Source organism: Takifugu flavidus, chromosome 9, assembly GCF_003711565.1.
Source record: "Takifugu flavidus isolate HTHZ2018 chromosome 9, ASM371156v2, whole genome shotgun sequence".
Taxonomy (NCBI): Eukaryota; Metazoa; Chordata; class Actinopteri; order Tetraodontiformes; family Tetraodontidae; genus Takifugu; species Takifugu flavidus.
The window spans coordinates 9803998-9824142 of NC_079528.1; the positions used below are offsets into that span (position 1 = coordinate 9803998).

The 20145-nt window shown below is 44.7% G+C and overlaps 2 protein-coding genes across 4 annotated transcripts; both read left to right on the top strand.

Moving 5' to 3' along the window:
- The first annotated feature begins 1076 nt into the window (after nucleotides 1-1076).
- On the top strand, nucleotides 1077-6591 carry etf1a (eukaryotic translation termination factor 1a). The gene is made up of 11 exons (XM_057042793.1): nucleotides 1077-1248; nucleotides 1597-1707; nucleotides 2705-2880; nucleotides 3487-3626; nucleotides 3741-3879; nucleotides 4006-4196; nucleotides 4640-4769; nucleotides 4875-5048; nucleotides 5134-5198; nucleotides 5282-5429; nucleotides 5884-6591. The coding sequence occupies exons 2-11, from the start codon at nucleotides 1622-1624 to the stop codon at nucleotides 5964-5966; spliced, it is 1332 nt and encodes a 443-aa protein (XP_056898773.1). The 5' UTR covers nucleotides 1077-1248; nucleotides 1597-1621; the 3' UTR covers nucleotides 5967-6591.
- An 819-nt stretch (nucleotides 6592-7410) lies between these two features.
- Nucleotides 7411-18107, top strand: fbxw11a (F-box and WD repeat domain containing 11a). Of its 3 annotated transcripts, XM_057042790.1 has the most exons (14): nucleotides 7444-7573; nucleotides 9687-9791; nucleotides 10835-10903; nucleotides 11633-11852; nucleotides 11929-12115; nucleotides 12201-12291; nucleotides 12702-12839; nucleotides 13157-13275; nucleotides 15128-15377; nucleotides 16069-16187; nucleotides 16294-16404; nucleotides 16488-16566; nucleotides 16719-16883; nucleotides 16986-18107. In XM_057042790.1, exons 1-13 carry the CDS (start codon nucleotides 7535-7537, stop codon nucleotides 16878-16880), a joined length of 1689 nt encoding a protein of 562 aa, XP_056898770.1. In that variant the 5' UTR covers nucleotides 7444-7534; the 3' UTR covers nucleotides 16881-16883; nucleotides 16986-18107. The 3 variants fall into 3 exon arrangements, with proteins under 3 accessions (XP_056898771.1, XP_056898772.1, XP_056898770.1); XM_057042791.1 differs by lacking the exon at nucleotides 9687-9791 and having other exon boundaries at nucleotides 7411-7573; XM_057042792.1 differs by lacking the exon at nucleotides 16986-18107 and having other exon boundaries at nucleotides 7441-7573; nucleotides 16488-16627; nucleotides 16705-16844.
- Nucleotides 18108-20145: the final 2038 nt, after the last annotated feature.

The window sequence follows — 20145 nt, forward strand, 5'->3', positions numbered from 1 at the left end:
ACCTGTTGTTCGCCATGTGATGATCTAATTACATGAGATAATTAGTCGTAGACACAAGAGAATTTGTGAGTACACCTTCATCTGCTCATGTATTAGGTATCTTATCTCGTTTAAAAAGGTTTCATCTGCCTTCATAATTTTGGTCCACCCGTTTTGGGTAGCACAGATTAAAGAATTTAGATACTGAATAATTTAGAACTGTCGCCCACAATGTACTAATGTTCTTTGACCAATGCTGCCATCCAGCGGTCAAAACATAAATTGTTCCATGCAAAACTTGGGATGAGCTATTAACAGACACAGACGCCACTGTATTCTCTGATAAACATGTATGCAACCCCCCGGCCCCGCAAAAAAAATAAAAAATTACAGGATACCGCTACGATTTTTGCGTTCAAGTGATCTCCAGTGATTTTGTTTAATATAGGTTTAGGGAATTTGATGTGTTTACAATTGGTACGATAGGCAAATTACTGCAGCTGTTTGTTGTATTTACAACCTACGGCTCTCTTACGCCATAGCATTTATTATACTGTATGAGTAAGCGTGTGTTGACTTTTCCACATAGGTTAAGAAAACGGTTATTTCACTTTACTGCAAATACTTTTAATCACGATTCTATACGACTACACTACGGAAATCTCGGGGGGAATGGATTTTATTCACAGAGAAAACCAAATCTTTTCAAATCCAGCTAAAAGTATATTGTGTAACTGACGACCGTATTGATGCTGAAACAGCAGAAGTCACACTTCGAACCAAAGTTTCATGGGACACGTAAAAGTTGCTAAATTATGGCTCAGTCAATCAAATGTCGTGTACTATTGGTTGAATGGATAAGGAAGACTAGGCAGCTAGAATAATCAATCACACATAATGTATTTTCGACCTCATAACTTTGTAAGCCAATATTAATTGTAACGAATCTAAGAAATGAACTACAAATCCCGTGGGCAATTGAAAAGCGCAGTCCTGACGCGTCATATCCGTCAGCAGCGATTGTCCAATCAGGATCCCCATTTTCGTGACGACGGTGGATTCGCGTGCTTCCATTGGTTTCTATGTGGTTTCCAGGAAGGGAACGCCACAATTCTAACCACCTCCTACATGTGAACTCCAGCGATAGCACCACGCACGGCGTGCGGAGAGGAGAGAAGCAGGTCGGGAAAGCAACGTCACTCCTTGTACCACCGACTTGACGTCGTGCAGCGAACCGACAGCAGAGCGGAGCGGCGTTGTCCGTGGCAGGTACCACATTGACTACATTACCGTGTGTCTGATAAACAGTGGTGGGAAAAGAGGCGACAAGTTAAAGAACGCGGTTGGCGATAGGGCCTGGCTGACTGGTAGGCCCGGAATTCTCCCGGCGCTGCACTGACATAGCCTAACCGGGCTGGATCTGCTGTCGACGTTGAGGCCAGCTGCCTGTAGCCCAGTACTGCTGGTTAGGTGCCCTAACAGACCTTATTCTGGAGGGGTAACCTGCTCGCCTGAAAAGGACAAAATAGTTAACCTGTCTAGTAACGCAGGCAGTGGTGTTCAGTGTGGGTGCTCGTGGATTTAGTGGACATGTTTGCTCTTTTTTACGTCTTTTAGGTGCTGAAGCGATTACAGCAGAAAGATGGCGGACGACCCCAGCGCGGCGGACAGGAACGTGGAGATATGGAAAATCAAGAAGCTGATTAAAAGTTTAGAAGCTGCCCGTGGGTAAGTGACTGGGCTGTTTGTGAAAATGCGGCGCAGCGCTACATCGGAGCTCACTTGCTGTGGTGGCGTGACTCTCGACCATCCTAACAGCTGGAGATCCGAAAAGTGCGGCCGAATTTGGGAGTGGTTAGCTTAGCATAGCTAACTTAGCCAGCTATAGCTTTAGCTGCTAGCTTGGTCAGTGCTAAATACCGTCGAACTATTATCAAGGTTGCTTATACCTTTGGGTTTGTGTGGAATTTTGTATTGACGACATTACACAGAAGGGGCCTCCATGTCCAATGTATCAATTAGTTAACGTTAGCTGCCTTGCTAATGAGGCGCATTAACAGACGTCATCTGTAGAAAGAGGCCACTATGGTTGTCTTTAGCAAGAAAGCACGTTGATAAGGGAGGCCGGTTGCCGGTGCAGACGATCGCTCACCCTGGAGCAGTTTTCACTTGAGTAATCACTGTTCGGAAAGTATACGCTGCCATTCTGTAGAGTACATTTCCTCGTTGGTCTAAAACGTTAGATGAAATATGGTCGTTTTAACGGTTTAAATCTTTCACCGGTTTGGTGTAATTTGAGTAGTTTTTGTTGTTTCTTTTTTTTAACTGATGGGCTTAAAGGGAATGCTGTTGCATTGTTGTGTATGTTAAGCAAAGGTTGTGTTCCAGTGCTGTGCAGAATTTGCTGTCCTGTGCTCTTGTCTGCAATGTTACAGTTGACCATTTGCCCTACATTCATACAGCTACTGTGCCCCTGTGCCTGGCCTAGCTTAAACCACGGTTTGCTTAGGCACATGGTGCAGAAACTTTACATTTATGGTGTTCAAGATACATAACGTGCAGGTGAAGCTCATGTCACCTTTGACTTCTTATGCAGGTGATCTTGGTTCTTCTGTGCCAGCGTCCCCTTGTGTTGTTGAGCGTCTTCATTTTCAGAACAGACGTAGTAGTTTGGGCCGCAGCATTTGTGGTGCCTGTGTGAATTATGTGCTGTTTTCCTCTGCAGTAATGGAACCAGTATGATCTCGCTGATCATCCCACCCAAGGACCAGATATCCAGAGTGGCCAAAATGTTGGCCGATGAGTTTGGAACCGCTTCAAACATCAAGAGTCGAGTCAACAGGCTCTCTGTGCTTGGGGCCATCACTTCTGTACAGCAAAGGCTAAAACTCTATAACAAAGGTAAGTGTTGAGAAAATGACTGTTAACCTCAGTTCAAGCCAGACCTTTTTTTTTTTAAATACAAAAGATTTTATAGCGTAATTCTAATGAATATTCAGTCACATTGGCAGTTTGAGCTTCATACACATAAAGAGGTTAAATAAATATGATTATCGGGACATTCGAAGATATGTAGGGGTTTTTGTTTTTATACCTTGTGGAACTTAGTTTGATGCCAGATCCGTCACCATTTTTCTAATTGTGATCATTCTGTTTGAAATAGTTTGCTTGTAGCTGTTCTCTTTGTTAAGGATTGGTGATGACTTAATTCACTATTAGCTCACCATTATGACCCTCCATTAAAGTTGTTTCTGCTGCTCAGCTGCTTTATAGTCCAAAAAGAGAAAAGCAGTTGAGTTGGTCCAGTTTATGCAGGCTGATGTTGGTGCACACGGTAACTTGCCACAATATTCAGCATTAGGTACCCTTATTACATTTTAAGTTGCACCACATTGACAAGTATTTGTGAATTCACCCTGAAATGTTGACAGCTCCATTACTCCTAAAAAGGAGTGATCAGCCTGTATTCATCTAACTTGTGTCCATTTGACCTTTTCACCTTGCCAGTGCCACCCAATGGTTTAGTTGTGTACTGTGGTACTATAGTGACAGAAGAGGGCAAGGAGAAAAAAGTCAATATCGACTTTGAGCCTTTTAAGCCAATCAACACCTCCTTGTATCTCTGCGACAACAAGTTTCACACGGAGGTGAGCCCCTTTTCATGTTTGGTCTGCCTGTGTAGTTTAATGCTGAGCTGGAACCTGCGGCCAGTGTTTCCACAGCTGATGTGCTTGTGGACTCTTCTTCCTCCATCCACACAGGCTCTGACAGCCCTGCTCTCGGATGACAGTAAGTTTGGCTTTATTGTGATCGACGGTAGTGGCGCACTGTTTGGCACGCTGCAGGGCAACACCAGGGAGGTGCTTCACAAGTTCACCGTGGACCTACCCAAAAAGCACGGTATTAACTCGTATTACTTGCATAACAAACAGGCTGTTTCCCAACTAGTCTGGAGGACTTCATAAACACATTTGGCCTTTAGTACACAGAGTCCACTGAACATTTTTGTTTGTTTGTGTATTTCAGGCAGAGGAGGACAGTCTGCCCTGCGTTTTGCTCGACTGAGAATGGAGAAGAGACACAACTATGTGAGGAAAGTGGCTGAGACGGCTGTCCAGCTGTTTGTGTCCAACGATAAAGTTAATGTGGCCGGAATGGTCTTGGCTGGTTCTGCTGACTTCAAGACCGAGCTCAGCCAGTCTGACATGTTTGATCCAGTAAGTCTGTGAACAATTATCTGTCTTTTAAAGTTTGACACAAGCGTCTTCAGGCATCCTTATTTCTACAGAATAAACACAAGTTCTCACCAAACTCCAGTTTTTAGGGACTATTTTTAGTCTTTGAAACAACAGCAGCACATGGTTCTCATCTGTTTATTTTCAGAAAGGACTGTTGAGTAATATCAAACTAGTTTTAACATCTACAATCAAGAATCATTTTAAAATGAAATCATTAACATCAGTTGTTTAGAATATCAGCCATGAGGCTATATTATTATTATAAAAACAAAGACAGCACCATCTTCAAAGACTTAAACTAGTCTTAATTTTTGTGAGTTTTTTTTTTTAAAGCCAGATCTGTTGTGTGTTTACAAGTAGGCAGAAATGAGTGTTTATGGAGGTTAAAATGATGTGTTTTCAACCTTGTGTGTTCTCTGCAGAGATTACAAGCAAAGGTTTTGAAGCTTGTAGACATCTCTTATGGAGGAGAGAATGGCTTCAATCAGGCTATCGAGCTCTCAGCAGAGGTTCTCTCTAATGTCAAATTCATCCAAGAGAAGAAGCTTATAGGTGATTCCTCATTTTGCACCATTGAAATGATTTTTAACTCTTTTTGGAACCATTATGATCAAACACAAGCTCTCCATGTGATGGAAATGTTTTCATTTTCCACAGGGCGATACTTTGATGAGATCAGCCAGGACACGGGGAAATACTGTTTTGGAGTAGATGACACACTCAAGGCCCTGGAGATGGGAGCGGTGGAGATCCTCATAGTCTATGAGAACTTGGACACTATGCGTTACGTTTTACGTGTGCATGGAGCAGAAAGCAACGGAGCTGAGAATGGTAACGAGTGTGCAAATCCTCCTGGAGCTGTTGAGGAAACGTGAGCCGATAAAATGGTCTAATGTTCATCATCTCGTGATTATAGATGAGAAGATTTTGTACTTAACGCCAGAGCAGGAGAAAGACAAGTCTCATTTCACAGACAAGGAGGTGAGCGTCACAATCCAAACAGGTTCTTTTTGTTTTGTCGTTGCCGATAATGACAGGCTCCTCATTTCTTGCGTGTTTCTCAGACGGGGCAGGAACACGAGCTGATTGAGAGCATGCCGCTCCTGGAGTGGTTTGCTAACAACTACAAGAAATTTGGGGCCACGTTGGAGATAGTTACAGACAAAAGCCAGGAAGGTTCCCAGTTTGTCAAGGGCTTCGGAGGCATTGGGGGTGAGTCTAATGTTATTTGATGATAGGGCGTCTGTGTCCGTATAAGGTTGTGTGTATGTGTGTGTACGCGTATGTATTTATTTTTAATGACGGGTTGACCACTAATTATAACTTGACATTGCTGAGAAAAAAAACTAGGTGTGGCGTGTAAAGGAGGATAATTTGGCAATGCCTAAGCTGCTGACCTGTTTGGTTCTTAAAAAGCCTAATACACACGAGTCTGTGCTTTTCGTAGAATGTTTTTAATTTAAAACATCAAATTTAATGTCTGTAATAGGAGGTGTAGTTTGGTTCATTTATATTGTACATGCTAATAAATGAATCGACTTTAGCATTAGCACAAGCTGTTTCCTATGTTAAGATCTGTTTTTTATTAATCTACATAGTTCACATCCTGGTGTTGCCTTTTCTGTGAATATCTCACATGTTGATCCACTGATCTGGTCTTTTCCAGGTATCTTGCGATACAGGGTCGCTTTCCAGGACATGGAGTACCAAGGAGAGGACGATGAGTTCTTTGATTTGGATGACTACTAGGTAGTCTGGGACTGATATGTGGGAGAAAAATAAACAAAGGAATGAATGAAGAAATAAGGAAAGAAAAATGCCACCTCTCGTGCAGCAAGTGAGAGGTGCGACCATGTTGACCATATGACAGAAACACCTTCCAATTTATCTGTTGCAAAACACAACTTGCACATACATTTAATCTGTATACAAGACAAAAACACACAGGCTGAAGAGGAGTGAGATTTTCTTTTATCCAGAGAGGGACAAGCCCTTCTGAATAAATCCCTGCCTTAGAGCGCTGGTTCCTTCCCCTAGTTGGATTGGACTTGACTCCTTTTTGTTCCTCCTCCCCTCCATTATGAATGAACACAACAGCAAGTTTCCAGATTCCTCGCTGCCCCTAAACCTGGTCTGAAGAACTTTGGATTCACTCCACCTATATAGAAAATATTTTCCCCTTTTGCCTCATGCCCCCTCCTTATCTCTTCTCTCTCCGTTGCTTTACTTTTTTTTTTTTTTTTTTTTTTTTTACTGGTAACTGCTGCTGTTGTATTTTATGAGAGTGGGGGATTTTTTTTACCTGGGTTTCTGTAGAGAAAGGGGGACAAAGTATTAAATTTGAACTGCTGAAAACCAACGTCAGCTCATCTGATGTGGTCTCAATAATGTTTTGTTTCTTGGATAGAACAGTTTCACTGCATTTTCTGTATTGGATGACTCCGCTGTCAGGGACGAGTGATGGAATCCGTGTCTGCGTCAATGGATTTTTGCCTCAGTATAATAAGATCAACAACCTGAAGCTGAAATCAAATTTGCCAGATATCACAGCCCGTTAAGATGAATTAATAACGTCCCGGAAGTTGCATTAAATACAAGGAAAATATAATTCGAGCATTCACGTGCATCTGCTCATGATGTTATTAGATTCATGTGGAAGTTAGAGACGTGCATCAAATGGAGATTAGTATAAAGTTGCTTCAGTACCTGATATTATGTTTTTACTGCAGAAATTCCAGAGCCATTTCAAAAGTTATTTTACAAAATGTATTGCATTAACGGTATATTTTTAACATGTATATTTTAAATTATTTTATTCTAGCCATAATATTGAGTGGGTTTTTACCACACCTGTAGCCTGGGGTAGGTTTCAGAAGCCTAAATCCAGGACCTTGAATATGCCTATCCGAGCATATCTTATCCAGAAGTCGTACTTCCCTCAATCATTCTTGTCATGCTGCATTTTACGGCGCGGGTGTGCGGTTGATTGGTTTGGCGTAAGCGCACCCTTCAGGATAGCAACAGCACCTTCTTCCATTTGCCTTTTTGTTTGGGGGTGTAACCGTGGAAAGCCTTGGTAGCACGCTCAGCCAATCAGCAAGTTACGAAGACCTGAAGCCCCGCCTCCCTTGGCGAAATCCGTCCAATCGCTGCGCTCGTTCATAGCAGGGCCATTACCATCCCCCCACCCCCCCGCATGACACTGCCCTACCAGAGCTGTGTGTTAAAGCGAAATGTATGACGTCTCCGCATTTGCGGGCCGCCGACGCAGGGCTGGGTTTCCATTTTCATAGCGAGTTTCGGGGGGGATCGTCAACATGGAACCGGAGATGGAGGACAAAACGTTGGAGCTGATGGTAAGGCGCGTTGCTTCGTGGCATCGTTACCATTCACTGTGACCAGTGTCACGCATATATCGCAGAAGCGACGAAGGTTTCAGTCGACGGCAGGAACGGGCTGAAGCGGCTTGTTAGGAGCGGTGGCGGAGAAAGGAGGGGGCACCAGAAATCAGAGGGAGGGCCTGAAATCATCGTTAATTTTGCCGAGAGTGCCTCTTATGGTGATGGTCATATTGGTAAACAAGCCCTGTATGTTGAGATGAAGCGGAGGCTATGCGCATTGTGTTGCCTGTATTAGGCACACGGCGGGGAGTTGGTGCTGAGCGCTCGGCCGAGGAGCGGCGAGGATTCTCGGGGCATCGTTCACTGCGGTGACGCTGCGCCACTTTAACTGGGCCCTGTCTAGCCACTCGGCTAACGTGAGCTAGAACGCAGCGAGCAACCTACAATTTCGAGTGTGATACATCAACTTGTTCGCGTAAACCCAACACACATGGCAGTAAATGTGAGGAAGAGCCGAGCACGTTATATATTACAAAGGGGTGGATGTGAATCATAACGACGGGGTTGTCTGTTTACATTTATCTAAGTGCGTAGAAGGAAGTGTATTGCTCTTCTTTCACTTAGCGTTATCACGATTAGCAGGGTAGCAAACGCTTAGTAGCTACAGCGCTAAGACGCTAACTATATGTGGCAAAGACGTTGTACCAAAGCATTCGATCCTCAAAATAGTCCAAATAAATCGTGATCAAAAATCACAATTAAGTATAGTTCGCCCGCACAAAGAGAGGTGACCGAATCTGCCAGTCCGTGGGGCTAACTTTTACTGGATTTATTTTTGGTGTAGCCACTGCAGCGATAATAGTTCGGTTGTTCAGTCCTAACCTGGGCCAGCGACTTAACGGTACCATTGTTAAGCAGGCTGTTCATTTAAGGTGCGGGTAAAGTGAATTATTTCCTCCTGAAATGATCAATGCATAGTGGCTACAAATGACACTCGAGTATTTATTCTTCCCTTCTGAAACAGGTGTATGTATGTTGGTTTCCCAAACCTAGACGATTTGTTAAAAAGATCTCTTTATTTCGCCTTTCATTTAAATAATGTACCGTGGGCTGGTTTGTCTACAGTAAAGACGAGTAAAGTGGACCTAAAACGACCGTGTCTCCATCTTTTAAATTGATGGTTCTTAACAATTTAGTTGCGTGTAATCTTCAATTTTGAATAAATCTCTTGATTTCCTCAAATCTTATAATAACCAATTTGGCCTGCAATTAAAATAATGATACAGTGTAAATGTGCTTGAGGTGTAAATACGTAGCAAATAAATGTTTAGGGGTTTATTTGATATTAAATACCAGGAGCATGTGATCCTTAAATAATATATACTTGACATCATAATTTCACACCTTTGCATCAAATAAAATAATAGATATAATTCATTTATTAAACACTTTTACTAGTTTCTTATACTTCTTAGGCCTGTCATGGTTTTCACTTTTTTCTGGGTTGTGTGATGTCAATATATATATATGTATATGTTTCTATATACATAAATGCATCGCCCCCGTGTTATTGACTATCCCCAAATGAATGAAGATGGCAGGTGGGGGCTCCTGATAGATCAATAGTCGGTGCCCATCCCTGTTCTGTACCTACCCTCACCCAGTTCATGTCTAATAATGCTTTTGTGTGTATGTTTATGGGTCTGTAACCTGTGTGTGAAGGAGTGTGTGTTCCTCGCTCACTGTGCCAATGTGTGTGTAGCTCTAATACTGGTTTTTCCCCTTACTATCCCCACCCCCCCCTTCTTTTCTCTCCTCACTTTTGATGGTTACACACCAACCCCCTGTCAATCTCAACCCGTACCTTATTTCTCCATCCTGCCATTATTTGAAACCTTCCACATTTCCCTGCATGCGACTTCCCACTGCCTCCCCACTTCCATCCACCCGCCCTTCCATTCATCTCCCCACTCACTGATTCACCGCATTTGGTTTCCGTCACCAACCCTCCTCGACTTTCCCTTCACTTCTCATCTCTGCTCTTTCGCTCTTCCTTTCCTCTCCCTCCCTCACCCTGTCCACTCGGTTCTCCTCCCTTCCTCCCTTCCTCTCTCTCTCTTTCACACAGTGCTCTGTGCCTCGCTCGCTCTGGCTGGGCTGCTCCTCGGTGGCTGAGAGTTTGTGTGCACTCAGGTGCCTGCAGAGCATCCCCTCCACCCGGGCTCACAACCAGGTTCTGCCTCTCTCCTCTTAATTCTGCTGCTTCTCCTCCTCTCCCTCCCCTTCTCTCCTGAGCATTCCATCACCACCGTTATTATTTGCCCACTCTACACGACTCCTCGTCCCACCTCGTGGTGGACACATTCGCCCCTTCACCGTCCCGCTTCCGGACGTAACACTGTCTTTCCCTCCCTGTCTGAAGCACATTGCTCTTGGGTTGTTCTCTGGTGTCCCCTCAAACTCTGCTTGAAACAGTGGGGCTCTTTAGGCTCCGAGAGGCGGGGAGCGTGCATGCCTGCTTGGCCAAACCTCTCTGTCTGTGTCTTTATTTCTATCTGCTTTGCTGTGCATGATCATCCAAAGCAGTAAGCCCGTTTTGGCTCCCTGTGCCGTCTGCTTTGGTCCCGTTACCCGTTTACCGTTTACTGTCTGGGTGATTCAAAATCATTTACGCTTTAAGTGAAAACTCAATACTTGGGTGTTTTAATTGTTTGTGTGTTTGTGTGATTCAATAATCAATAGTTCTGTGTTTGATAGGTAGGTATGCCCGCCTAATTGGTGTCAAAGGTTGTTTTTGGATCACATTTCTATTGCCATAATGTTAATATAAAATCGGGATAAAGTGAATCATTGACCGTGCCAGTGTACAGCTTCAGAGCATTGTTTAGAACATCTAAGTATCCCTGAAAACAAGTAGTGTAACCATAAAATCCTCTCCTCTGTGTGTGGTGAGACCACGCTCTGATTCCTACTTTCATTAGTCATGGCCCAGCTGCAGCCAGTGACATACCTAAGATGCTGCTGCAGTTTAATTTCCTGTCCAGACATTTAGCCCGCATCACAGACACGCAGCAAATGGATTCTTTTTGTTGTGGGGTTTGTTTTCCGCTCCATACATGTGTGCACGCCTCAGAACTCACGAAGGCCGCCCTTCCCTGGCTGTTTGTGGCACTCGTTTCTCGCGCCGTCCACTCAGTTGCCTTTACTTTGCCTTTTTAAAGAAAGAGCTCAACAGAATGCAATAAAAACCAATCACCTCTTCTTCTGTTTTCATAGAACACGTCAGGAATGGAGTCGCAAAACCTCGTGGACGACCTGTCGCCAAAGAAAAACACGGTTCTGAAGGTTGGCATTTAACTGAACACCATGTCAGACAGACACATGAACTGTGATACTCACACATGTTTTGGTTTTGTTAAGAATAAAACAACATAAGGCTGAGGTAGATGCAGAGATAGAGCTTGGGGTGGGTTTCTACATGCTTTATGGGTTGTCCAAACACCATAGGACCAGGCAACAAGAGTCGTGCTTTTCCCACGAGCAAGACGATGGTGATACACACCGACAGAATCAGATGCAGAGGGATTTTTATCATCTCTCCCTGTGCCAGGTTTAATCTGGAGGCAGACCATGTGTTCTGCGCCCACACTGGAAGCAGGCACCACCAGCAGATTTCAGCAGTCTGACCATCTCTCTCTCTCTCTGAGATGCAATCAGAAGTTAGCAGGAGGCTCCATGTGGGAGTTCCTGCTCCTATAATTACTCATTCTGCACCATTTGACCACGGGCCGCCTCACCGCCACTTTGTTGTTGCTGCCGGTGAAAACATGGTGTCGTTCGTCCTCTGCTGGATCAGTGCCTCTTTTGCCACCTCCTATACAAACATGGTCATATCTATTTGCCAAGTTTAAGTAAGATTTTACCTTCTGTAAGGTGTTTTTTGTCCATCTACAGCTTTTATTCTAATCTCCTGATTACATTGAGGGGCAAGATTTGAGATGTTAAACTTCTTTTCTTTTTAATGTAAAGCCAGATAACTCTTCTAACTCTGTTGACTTGTGCTGGTCTTTGCAGCATACTAACGGTCCTGTAGTGGGCTCCCGTAAGCGACCGTCACAAGGAAACTATGAGAAGGAGAAGGAACACTGCATCACCCTCTTTGACCAGTGGTCGGAGGCCGACCAGGTGGAGTTTGTTGAGCGCCTGATTTCCCGTATGTGCCACTACCAGCACGGCCACATAAACTCCTACCTCAAACCCATGCTGCAGAGGGACTTCATCACTGCGTTGCCAGGTAAAAATACAATCCACTGCGAACAACACCCAACCAGTTGACATCTTATACACCGTTTTTCTTTTCTCCCTTTCAGCCCAAGGCTTGGACCATATAGCAGAGAATATCTTGTCTTTCCTGGACGCTCGCTCCCTATGCTCAGCAGAACTGGTGTGTAAGGAGTGGCAGAGGGTCATCTCCGAGGGGATGCTGTGGAAGAAGCTCATTGAGCGAATGGTGCGCACCGACCCGCTCTGGAAAGGCCTATCCGAGAGACACCAATGGTAAGAGAAGAGTCATTTTCACACAGAAGCACAATGAATGTTCGCACACACACACACACACCTGTCATTATGCTCATTTTTCCAGGGAGAAATATCTCTTCAAGAACCGCACAGCAGAAGTCCCGCCCAACTCTTACTATCACTCACTGTATCCCAAGATTATTCAAGACATAGAGGTACGCCCCCAGAGAACTGGCCAGCACCCACTGACCAGTTTCTACCTTTGTGCAGCCTTCGTTATGGCGTCATCAGTTATTTTAAAAGCGTTCGGGTCTTTGTGGCCTAAATAAAACAGAATCTGAAATAAATGCGCAGGTTTTGATAAAGAAAATAATGAATGAGCAGAATGTGAATCTGTTTCTGTGTTTTAAATATAACCTGCACTTGAATGTGTCTCTATCCCAGAAAAACCATAATGCTTCTAGTTAATGCCACCCAGTAATGTGAAATGCAGCCTCATCACCACTTTCCACCTCACTTGTGCGCCCATCTGTGTCGGCTCTAATACCATTATGTAACTTGATTGACTATTTTGCACCATCGCACCGCTTCTGGTGTTTGATGTCGTCGTCTGTTTTTCTTCCAGACTATTGAAGCGAATTGGCGGTGTGGAAGACACAACTTGCAGAGGATTCAGTGTCGCTCAGAAAATAGTAAAGGAGTTTACTGTCTCCAATATGACGATGACAAGATCATCAGTGGCCTTAGGGACAATTCAATTAAGGTATGTGTGTCATAAGTAAACCAGGGTTACTCTATTGAAGTTGACACGAAGGCACAGGAATAAAATGATGTAGCCACTTGGTACAAAAGCTGAAGGAGTGCATATTGCTGTGGAGACTGCCACAACCAGAAAAGAGCTGAATGTTCAGAACAGTGAGGGTAAATGGAGCAGAAACACCGCTGAGAGAATAGGCCGTTCTCACCATGACCCACATTTATTACCTTTCGCAGACCTCTTGTTTTCTGTCGTCCTCTGTTGCCAGTGACCAGTGTGTCTCACTCCGTTTGCTTCCTTCTATGTCTGCTTCTTTTTGATAGATCTGGGATAAACAGAGCCTGGAGTGTCTGAAGATTCTGACTGGGCACACAGGCTCAGTATTGTGTCTGCAGTATGACGACAGGGTCATCGTTACCGGGTCTTCTGACTCCACTGTCAGGTACAGAACACACAGCCAGCGTACAAGCGTGGTTTTCAAGATGCTCCGGCCAAAACGCTCACCCAGTAACACACCAGTTAAACATGATCACCAAGTACTTAAAATAGAAAAGGTTTTATTGTTTCAACACCTGCTGTGTATCTCTAGTTGCTACGGATGAGAATTGGGGCCATCTCTGAGAAAAAAAAAACACAAGAGGAGTTAGATTTTTAATTTATTCATCGTGCACTTAAAGAAAATTTGTAGAGGGGGAAAAAAGGTAAAATATCAATTAAAAAAAACAAACAAAAAAAGTAGAAATGTGATGTTGAGAAAAATCCAGAACACTGGCTGCTACAAAATGCAGTGCAGGTGAAAGTATTCTTCTGACTTGGCTTCAGTAACCAAGAAATGCTTCCTTTTTAAGCTGATAAACACAGTTATCAGTATTAGGACCTTGAGGAGATGGTGTAAAACGAGGCGCTGAAATTAGCTTCCAATTTGGCAGTTAAATCATCCTGTTGAGAGCAAAACTGAAACAGTTCCCTGACTTTTTTCTCTTCTGAGCCACCTTGTGCTAAATGATAAATGACCATTTGGTAAAGGAACAGTATCATGGGTTTATTTTCTCTTACCAATTCTGCCATATACAAATCGGAAGCTAACCTCAGTGTCATGTAATACGCACACTCTCTTCAAGTCCTAATACTGATAACTACGCTCTGTTGGTGAGCTAAAAGGGAAATTATTTCTCTGCTACCACATTTTGACTTGCATGGTGGAAAAAAAAAATCTGCCTTCTCTTTTTTTCTCAGTCAGTCTTCCGTAAGTTCCAGTATCTGCCTCAACTTCCCTTTTTATAGTGCAGCAGTGAGCTGAAAGTGACACTCTGCACATCCGCACAAATAAAGCGTCATTAATGATTTCTGTTGTTTGAATGCACCGTGTCAGTCACCCACAGGCCTCTGGCTGTTTGTGTCCATGGAATCGGTGCAGATAAACTATCCCTGCTGTTTTTATTGGCACGGACTCATTTCTTCGTCAGTCTCCAGGTTCTCCAAGTCCAGATTTCTCTTATGTTCATTCTGTCTTAAAAACATTCTCCAGTTGCAACACAGGAAGCCCCGCCTGATGACTGGTAGCTTTGTATTAAGAATCCAGAGATGATCCCCACACTTTGGTGGCTTTTAGCATTTGTGACAACTTTTCTCTGAAGATCCGGTTAAAAACACTTTTAAATGGCCATGATTGATTACACAACAACATTTTATGGGTGTTTTGGTCAACCGCGTTTCCTATTGCGCCACATCAAAATGAGAGTTGTGGGACGGCCTAGAACCCAGGAGTGCCATCAAGCACTTCATTTACACACGTGTATGCAAACTTTCAAGCCTAACTTAAGTTTCCTGTTGGTGGAAATGGTGGGATGTATTTTATTGTGCTTACTTAACAGTCTGGCTGTGTGCCTACATTGACACTTGTCTGGCTGCCACACACACAAGCTCAGCATTAATTCACTTATTACGCCACACATCCGCCATATTTGCTGGGCCGTGTCCAGGGAAAATGTGACTTCACTTCCTTAGCAACAGTTTGACGGTCATTTTGTTTGTAGGTTTGCTTGTCAGCTTTTCCAGTGAGTTCAGCTTTAGAGTCCAAATGTCCAACAGCTCGGGGCTGCAAACCCATTCAATTATGAATTAAATAAATGTAATTTGAGTTTCCTTTTCTTTTCCCTCCACGTCCTCCTCCTACCCTTGTATCTCATTCTGTGCTGACACTTTTTCTTTTTTCCTGGCCCACCTTGTTCTCCCCTTTTATGTTCTGTTCTTACCCCCCTTCACCTCCATCCTGTCACTCTCCTCTTCTGCAGAGTTTGGGAGGTGACGACGGGCGAGGTACTGAACACACTGATTCACCACAACGAGGCAGTTCTTCATCTACGCTTCGCAAATGGCCTGATGGTCACCTGCTCCAAGGACCGCTCCATCGCCGTCTGGGACATGGCCTCGCCGACCGACATCAGCCTACGCCGCGTCCTTGTGGGACACCGGGCTGCTGTTAACGTGGTTGACTTTGATGACAAATATATTGTGTCTGCCTCAGGGGACCGCACCATCAAGGTAACAGAAATTCATAAAACGCATCAAGCTGATTTAAAGTCTTCCCAGAAGATTTTTTTTTTTATGTCGGTGGAATAATTTCCTAGAAATAGCAGCCATATTTCCAAACCAAGAGTCTACATATTTTCTACTCACTTTTATTTATTTGTTATTTCTTTGTCATAGTTAGCTCAAATATTTAAAGATTTCTGCCATTTGTCAAACATAATGGGTTTAAATTGCACCTGTTCCAATACATTTAAAAGGTCAACAGCAATACCTCTTTCCAGAAGTCATGACTCAGTTACTCAAGGAGCCGCCCGGTCAACAAATGGAACGAGATGCAAATCTGCGCTTTGATGAGAAGCTAGCGACCTAAGCTGGCTCATTTCAATACTAACATCTGGTCCTGTCATAAGAATAAAGCTCATGTCCTGAGTAAAAACGTCTTTCTGTTACTTACTTTGGTAAGAAAGGAAAATTGCTCCTGCATGAAACTGCCCACATCAAGCCAGCTGTCATTTAGTTCTATTATATTTGAGTAAAGACAGAGCGTGAGAGCTGATATCTCCAAAATAAAAACCAGGACCGGCCAGAAATCAAATATTCTTGATGTCGTGTAGAAATGTTACCATATCGTAATGTGTTTGTGAGAATAAATACAGGCCACTGTTTGAAGTTTTTGGGTTTTTTCCCCCTTGGCCACATTTAGGTATGGAGCACCAGCACATGTGAATTTGTGCGAACACTAAACGGTCACAAACGGGGCATCGCCTGTCTACAGTACAGAGATCGTCTGGTGGTCAGTGGCTCCTCAGACAACACAATCCGGTACGTGAATAAAGAAGACTTCAGAGTCGGATCGTCGCACCAAAAACGCCTTTTCTAGCATCTGACTGATTTGAGGGATGTTCTTCATTATCATAACATACGGCAGGTTATGGGACATTGAGTGCGGGGCGTGTTTGCGAGTCCTGGAAGGTCACGAGGAGCTTGTGCGTTGCATCCGCTTCGACAACAAAAGGATTGTCAGCGGCGCTTATGATGGGTCAGTCATGCACACACACCTCTTTGTGCACTCACACATACGGTTTTTGTGCTTCACACAGTTGTCTTTTGTTCCATCTGCAGTAAGATTAAGGTCTGGGATCTTCAGGCAGCGTTGGACCCCCGAGCACCTGCCAGCACATTATGCCTGCGCACTCTAGTGGTGAGAGGCACTGCTGTTTCACTTGGATTTTATTTTTGATTGACCTTTTAAGGAATAAAGTCTGGGATGTTCGGTCGGTGGGACCCTGGGGTATCGAGGCTCTTCCTGTATGATAACACCAGGTCTTCTGTCCCCCCCCTTCCCTCCTCCAGGAGCATTCTGGACGAGTGTTTCGTCTTCAGTTTGATGAGTTTCAGATCATCAGCAGTTCTCACGACGACACCATTCTGATCTGGGATTTCCTGAACGTCTCAACCAATGGCCAGCCAGAGGGGCGGTCTCCCTCCCGCACCTACACGTATATTACTAGATAGCAGGTACAAACGCTACAGCTATCTGTCCAAAACACTTGTGAATGTGTTTCTAGTCAGTCAGACCCTGGTCTGATTGCAGGTTCTTCTGCTCCCCTTCACCCACAGGTGGCGCCACCTCCCTCACCTTTTTTTGGAGGAGCCCTGGGCTGATTGGGTGATGCTGCATCCATCACAGAACGGAGCCTATCTCTTCTTCTTTTATCCTCGTCATCTCTCTGTCCACCTTGCCTCGGCCTCCTCCTGCTCCTCGCCTGTTGTGACGGACTCTCGAGCTTGTGCCCGTTGCTCGTCAATGACTCGCACTCACACACATTTGCACCCAAAGGTCAACACCGACGATGATTCCCAACTCCAGAAATGACACGATTGTCCCAGAACGTTCACCTACTGCTTATTTATGTTTTGTAAAGTACAGTATTAACATAGAAATAATGTAAGTCACAAGCTCTTGTCCCCCCCCTCGATAGAACAAACAACTTCACTCGGTTTATTTCCTGCCAAAAAAACAGTTTCCAGAGGAATTGCTTCTAGATATAAATCTATATATATTTATATATACTGCACACACAGAGAGTGGCACAGTTGGACAGAGGATGACTGGAGCTGTGATGCGGGAGACAGAGACTCTTTACTCAGCTCTCACGAAGGGGGAAGGACTGGAGATGGATGCAGTGGATGTGGGGAGGACCTCCTTGCTCCCCCTCATTGCTGGCCGTCCCATCTCTTCCTCCTCCCCTCTAAACCCCAGAGATGCACACGTGCTTGGGGCCGGCACACGCTCAACTTTGCTTGGGTCTGTGTGCGTGGACTTGTGAAACAGCAGAACAGAGCAGAAACGTTGAACAGACATGCATGTCAGGTTGCCAAGGATACAGCGTCCTGGCACACCTCTGCTTATTTTCTCTTAAATCATCTTTCTTACTGTTTTTTATTACTGTTGTTTTCTCTCTTTTTTTGAGTATTTTGGTTCTTAGTACAAAAATCATACTAAACGTAGTCCTTTCTCTTTCTCTCCCTTTATTCTTTCCTCTAACTTAGTCTTCATCTGTCCCTTTCACTCCATCTTTCTCTCCATCATGTACGTGCTTGCTTTGGTTATGAGAGAAGCTGGAACTCAAAGGCTCAAATTTAGCTGTAAACGGAGTTGTCTTGTCAAATTGTGTTGTATATTAAAATGATTTTTTAAAGAAGAAAATGACCTTATTGTGAATAAAGTACATGACAGTGGTGGTGTTCAGCCAACTGTAACGTGTGTGTGTGTGTGTGTGTGTGTGTGTGTGTGTGTGTGTGTGTTGTGTGTGTGTGTGTGTGTGTGTGTGTGTGTGTGTGTGTGTTGTGTGTGTGTGTGTGTGTGTGTGTGTGTGTGTGTGTGTGTGTGTGTTTTATTTAGAGCATTAATACCATCAGTGGAACCAGAGATTCTCACTATTTAAAGTTATTAACTCTGTTTTTGCTCAGCTCGAGTGGCTTTGCAACACATGAAACAAAAGATGAGAATAATTAGAACAGTTGTAGCCCCCCCCCCCCCCCCCCCCCCCACACACACACACACACCCCATTCCAAAGCCCTCCTCCCTACAGCGGGACCAGTGCATAAACTTCCAGCGAGCTTGTGTTGTGATCTGGTGTTTGTGATCTGAATTATGCAAGAACTCACTGGGTGGATCTTGGCTGGCGGATTGGGAACGGACCAAGGAAGAACCGGTTCAATTCTGGTGCAGTCTCAGGAATTTGAATTGGAGGAGACTGTTGAAGATATGTGCTCTGAATAAAATTCTGCTTGTCACTTGTTCCAGTTTTGGCTTGAAAGTTGTTTAATGAAAACCAAATGGTCCAGGATTTGGCATCAAACCTGCGGAACGTGTTGGCCGCCAGGGGGCGGTACACACTCATCTATTTACCACAGTGATCTGTTAATGACAGTTGCTCTCTGTTGGGAAGCCAGGTTTTGTCTGAATAACGTGTTGGAGTGGATCACATTCTCGGTCCTGGAGCCACTAACCGTGAAGGAGGATGCGCATGAGACATTAAAAGTGATGTTTTTGCGGCAGACATCTGACTAACCCGACGGTCTGCTTATTGTTCAACGTCTCCGTGAGATAGAAGAAGGGGAGTTGGTTTAGCAGGCAGGGTCAGGCAGTTTTCAGAAATTCCCATTTTTGTTTGGTGGAATACCTTAAATTCTAGGAATAAGTGAATGTTGGATGGGTCTGTGTTTGGTGGAGCACCATGAGTGTATGCTGCAGTATGATGTGTATGTGTGTTGGATATGGGTGTGTGTGCTTCCTCTGGGTCTGTGGGATTTTGGCCCATAATTCCTACAGCTCTCAGGTCACAGCTCCGTTCTCACGCACATATTTGGCATTCCTTCCCCGACATGATTACCATACACCTTCCACTCTGGGTTTGGCGCCGCGGAATATTTCCATCATTCCCGAGTGGAACTGGAACAATGTTCCAGAAATGAGCAGCTCACCCCTGCACCCCCTTACTGTGTCTCCTTTATCCCACCCCACCCCTCTGTCTCCTCCTCATACCACCCACCTCCAACACAGATTCCTGCTGTCTTGCAAAAGGAATCCTCCGGTGCAGCCCTTTTCCCCTCTGAGTCAGCTGTTTGTGTCTGCTGGCATGATTGGGTCATTTGGCAGCGACATCTCTTCATTGACCTCCTGCTAGGATGGGGAAGGAAAGGGGAGGAGGAGGAGGAGGAGGAGGAGGAGGGGGGGTGGGGGTGCTGAGAGCAGGATAGAGGAGAGAAGAAGCAGCCATGGAACTGTCTCACCGCTGCCTGCTTCCCTTCCCATATTCGGCCCGATCCCTCACGCCGCGTGTTCATGTCCCAACTTTCAAACGCGGGGCCGAGCGTTGGTTTTTGCACAATAGCTGGAGCTCCCATCATTCAGAACACGCCGAAGGGGTCTGTAACGGCCGCGGAATCTGTGAATCCGTCCGCATTCTGACAGCACGGCGGCTTTGGAAATTTATTTTCATGCGTTGCATGGGTGAAACGGCGTTTCTAACGTCACGCCTTGAGAAGTAACCAGAGGGGAGCCGAGGATGAGCCTGGAGACCTGACCAGCTACTAATCTACTGATATATGCACGGGCAGCCGTGACCTGCATCTATAATGATAAAGAATGAGCTGCAGCGTTTGATGTATAGGAATATACGTGTGGAGGAGATACCGAGGCGACCTTCTTGCTGAGGGTCAAGTGTCACCACCGCACCATCCCAAAATAACCACGTCCTTTCTTCGCTACAG

What these genes read in the sequence shown, in the direction of transcription:
- fbxw11a (XM_057042790.1), top strand. Translation starts at nt 7,535, where the DNA reads ATGGAACCGGAGATGGAGGACAAAACGTTGGAGCTGATG. An exon ending in TTAGGGACAATTCAATTAAG is followed by an intron (nt 12,840 to 13,156) that starts GTATGTGTGTCA and finishes TCTTTTTGATAG; the next exon opens with ATCTGGGATAAACAGAGCCT. An exon ending in CAGGGGACCGCACCATCAAG is followed by an intron (nt 15,378 to 16,068) that starts GTAACAGAAATT and finishes GGCCACATTTAG; the next exon opens with GTATGGAGCACCAGCACATG.
- etf1a (XM_057042793.1), top strand. Translation starts at nt 1,622, where the DNA reads ATGGCGGACGACCCCAGCGCGGCGGACAGGAACGTGGAGATATGGAAA. An exon ending in CCAAGAGAAGAAGCTTATAG is followed by an intron (nt 4,770 to 4,874) that starts GTGATTCCTCAT and finishes CATTTTCCACAG; the next exon opens with GGCGATACTTTGATGAGATC. An exon ending in AAGCAACGGAGCTGAGAATG is followed by an intron (nt 5,049 to 5,133) that starts GTAACGAGTGTG and finishes TCGTGATTATAG; the next exon opens with ATGAGAAGATTTTGTACTTA.